The sequence below is a fragment of the Opisthorchis viverrini genome, assembly GCF_000715545.1.
Source record: "Opisthorchis viverrini unplaced genomic scaffold opera_v5_7, whole genome shotgun sequence".
Classification (NCBI taxonomy): domain Eukaryota; kingdom Metazoa; phylum Platyhelminthes; class Trematoda; order Opisthorchiida; family Opisthorchiidae; genus Opisthorchis; species Opisthorchis viverrini.
The window spans coordinates 3,741,870-3,746,075 of NW_008751663.1; the positions used below are offsets into that span (position 1 = coordinate 3,741,870).

At 47.9% G+C, this 4,206-nt stretch overlaps 1 protein-coding gene across 1 annotated transcript in view; it reads right to left on the minus strand.

Annotated features, from left to right (window-relative positions):
* The window catches only part of T265_00749 (hypothetical protein), a gene marked incomplete at both ends in the record, with an annotated part of 4,505 nt that extends 4,080 nt beyond the window's left edge, over nt 1-425 (minus strand). Inside the window, 2 exons of the mRNA XM_009164598.1 lie at nt 119-209; nt 245-425. Of these exons, the coding sequence (XP_009162862.1) occupies nt 119-209; nt 245-370 (217 nt within the window). The remainder of the gene's footprint in view (nt 1-118; nt 210-244) is intronic.
* Between the last annotated feature and the right edge of the window lie 3,781 nt (nt 426-4,206).

Genomic DNA, 4,206 nt, shown 5'->3' on the forward strand with positions numbered 1-4,206 from the left:
ATATATATATATACATATATCGGAAGCTCAATGGGAACAGTTGACACAATGCATTTGAGTGGCATTCGCCCCTAGATGTTGGCATCAGTGGTATGTAGAGAAAAAAGCAAAACCTCACCTTTTTCAAGGTCTTGGGACATATACATAGTTCCACCGGCAAGAAAACCTGCAAGGGTCACGAATGAACCCCACTGTATCCATCGGTAGTCCTAAGGGATGTCGCCGCACAAAGACAGGCGCTTACAAACTTCGGTTTGGAGGCTATGTTACGCAAAACATAACCATTGGCAATAGAAGGTCCGGTACGAAGCGCCGGACCAGCTCCAGAACTTGCAGATAGCAAAATACGTGTTGCGCGGAGGGCTAGCATTGAGATGGGTTACGTGCAGAAAAATTCAATGCACAGAATGTTTGTCAAGCTAAAGACTGAAATAACAAAAGGTAGACATAGAACGGTGTACCAGTCATCTTGGAAATTTATTCGCCAGTACCTGCATGCCAAATAACTACAGTTTCTGTCACCCCTTCTTTTAGCTGACTGCAGACAGAATGGGGAGAAAATACCAGGGCGTTCAACAGCTCATCATCATTATCAGCTGTAAGGACCGTGTATTTGTTGTACAGTGGTCATAACTGTCACAGTTTCGTTCACTAATGATTTGGGGAGGTGAGGTAGGCAGCTGCACATTGGAAGCAGTAGCTGATAAGCAGATTTGCCATTGGACTTTTGATTGGGGAGATTGGGAAGGGAGTTATGCAGTGAAGGCAACAGCTTGGATGAACGAGCGCCACTGAGGGCGCGACTGGGTCATGCCTGACAATTTCTCTTAACATTGATGTGTCCCGTTTCAGGGTCCCAATCCAGTGAGACGGTAATCACCAGCGCAGCTGAATTTCCTTTCATGCTTCGCTGTCAAGTCATTAATTAACCTCCCCTGGTTTGTTTCCACTCTTCGCGTGGTTGTGCGAAAATAACCCTTCGAGGAAGTCGGTCGACTGACACACGGAGCACGTGGCCATGCCAGCGAAACCTATGGAGCGTGATAGCAAGCGAGTTATTTATTCCGAAGACCGTTCGATGTACTTCAGCGTTACTGATCCGGCGTTCCCACCAGAGTTGGGCAATGCTCTGAAGACATAGGCGGCTGAACACTGAAAGTCCTTTGACATCCTCGGCACGCAGTGGCCAGGTTTCTGACCCGTATAAAAATATGGACCATACCGGAAAACTGTAGCCTCGACCCGTGACTGATAAGCTAATGTCGCCTACAAACAGATGATGCAGGTTCACGGAAGCTCCCCTGGCCCTCCCAATCCCGATGGAAATATCATCTTTCGCGAGACCACCAGGATCGATACAACTGCCCGGGTATTCAAACTTGTCCACTACCTCAAGCGGCTAATGCACAAGCGTGAGGTTAAGTTTCCAGCCGTGGAGCGCATGCCAAACCATGCTGCAGAATTATTTAGATTATTTGATATTGCCTACATTACCACATGCTTAGACCCAAGAAGAGATATGTCGTCTGCGCACTTCAACCCCACAGGCATTAGAGGATGATAGTGAGCCTTGCATGGCCGCATGAATAACAGATTAAAAGTAAAAGAGGACAACCTTGTGTGGCACCACTTGATGTAGTGAACTCAGAAGCTTCCTTCACAAGTCCGCTGGAGTTGACCTTAAGGAGGGTCAAGGATTTAGGGAGGACATCTTTGCTTTGACGATCCACAAAGTCAAAGGCAGCTTTCAGATCGAGGAACCCAACCATTCTTGGTTGCTGGAATCTGTCAAAGGGTGAAAGTGTGGTCGATGCACTCTCTTTTTGGGCGGAACCCAGCTCGATTTTCGCGGATCTGTCTCTCCTTGTGTTCAGTCAACCTTCGAAGGATAAGATCAGAGAGAACATTTGATGCCACAGCTGATGCCACGGTGTTTTTCACACAGCGATCGCGTGTCGTTTTTGAAGATAGGAATAAATTTCGACATATCCCATTCTACGGAACTTTCTCTTCGTTCCATATCGCACCTATAAGCTTTGTTACCTGAGTCACCAGGGGCTCTCCGCCTTCTTTGAAGAGGCCTGGATACAAACCATCAGGTCCTGGTGCCTTCTCATTTTTCAGCAGGAATATTTTGTACTGCAATTCTTCTGACGGGACAGTTAGGTTTACACTCCATTCGTCCCTATACACTACTTCTAAAGGCTGTGCTGTAGGGGGGGACAGCTAAAGTGTTCTACGAAGTGTTCAGTCCATATTTAAAGTCGGCGTTTTTGCGAGTGAATTAATGAGCAGCAATTTCGGCTAGGGTTTCACTGACTGTTATTTTCCCAGAGCCAGTCGGTCGTATCAGTTGATATAGGGCATGGCTGTTTCCGACAAAGAAATCATTCAGCTGTAGCATCCTTTCGGCCCCTAACTTCCATGCCACCAAAAGGAAGCACGAGGGCTGGGATACTGACAGGTTGACCAAGCGTAGATAGAAGTTGTGGTGCAGAAGTCGGGTTCGAACCACGGACCTTCCGGTCAGAAAAGTCGTGCACTAACCACTGAGCCATCTCGCCCCCACCCCAAGCAGTTCCTACCAGTGCGGAATCCCACCTGCTGCTCTGACGTCAGTGTTTCACGAGCCAACATAAGTTGATGAAGGAGCAAGGACGCCAATAATCTTGTTATGGCCGCGTTCGAGCTGATCCCCCTGTGAGTACCACATCCTGACGAGCCCATTTTTGGTGATAGGCACTATCACCGACCCTCCCCAGTTGTCCTGGGCAGTCTGCTTTATCCAAACACGGGCAAACATATCAGACAAGCAGAGAATGAAGCCTTGGCCCACATCTTCGTACAGTACGAGTGGGTGTTCATCCGGACCAGGAGCTGGGTGGCGCTTGAGAGAACATGTGCAGTCATAAACCACCGAGGCCGTAGCGGGTCGCAGGTTCACCATCCAGGGTTCTACTTCAGCTGTAAAATCCAAAGGAGTGGCGGCGGGTGACCACGAAAATTGTTGTTCCGAATATTCGGCCCAGCAGTCGAGGCGTTCTTTATTCGAGATGGTCACACCACCTTGACCCCTGATGGTCTCACTCACTTTCCAGGGTCCGGTCGCAAGGATCAACTGAAATTATTTTCGGGCAATCCCGGCTTTCTGGGTCACCTTTATTTTCCCAGCCTTACACGCCCACTATGCTTCACGGTGGACTCGCACACTAACTTTCAATTGACTTTGATAATTCGTCGGGCCGGATTGTACCCGGAACTAGCGAGGATAATTCTCCGAGATTTAAGTGCCGCTGTCATGTCTGATATCCAGTGCTCGAGTGTGCTTGGTGGCGCCGTACCACAGGCAAAACTCCCAGCACTGAACGGGATATTTCACTTGAATGGATACCCGCCGAAATTCGTGAACGTTATGCTTCAAATGAAGGTGTGGATCTACTCAATCCCAAAAGCTCAAGTTTTTCAGAATCTGATATGCAAAGGAGACAGTTACTGTCGTTTTTGAAGAAATGATAAACCCAGAATATGGCAGTGCGTGGTCAGAATCACACAAGTGCTTCAAAATGAGCGGTAGTTAGCTAATAACCCGTGCCATCGGTAATTGAGGACAATGTAATCCATTTGGGTCCGTGGCTGGGGTGTCACCATGTGGCCAGACGATTAAAGTTATTTGAGGAAGTCGATGCTGCATAAAAACAGTCTGCGGTTGGCACACAGCTGAAACACTGGTTCGCAACTACCCGTAAGCACTGAGTTCAATCCAAACCGACCACACACTAAAGTCTCAGATGGGCTAGGTGTGCTAACTGTACATTCCAATCACAAACAACTACGACCATATTTGAGCTCTCAGCTAGGCGTGAAAATTTCATCGTTCGGCTGAAGCAGCCTTTCGATGCCAAGCTGAAGGAAGCACGGAGGTTGGAAAACCGTCAGGTTGTCCAAGCCTAGACCGGAGAAGTTGAGATGCATGAGTCCGGTACAAACTGAGGACCTTCCGGTCAGTAAATCTGCGCTTTAACCACTGAGCCAACTGTTGTATATTTGCTGTTTTTCAAACGTTTCATCATTTATTGCTAAATCACTTTCTTCCGTTTTCAGCTTTTGGATGAGCCTAGCTTTCGGGCCCTCAGTCTTCTCCATTGTCATTCTGATTGTCGTTGCACTCCGACCCTCGTCGTACACAACAATTCAATTTTCCAAAAA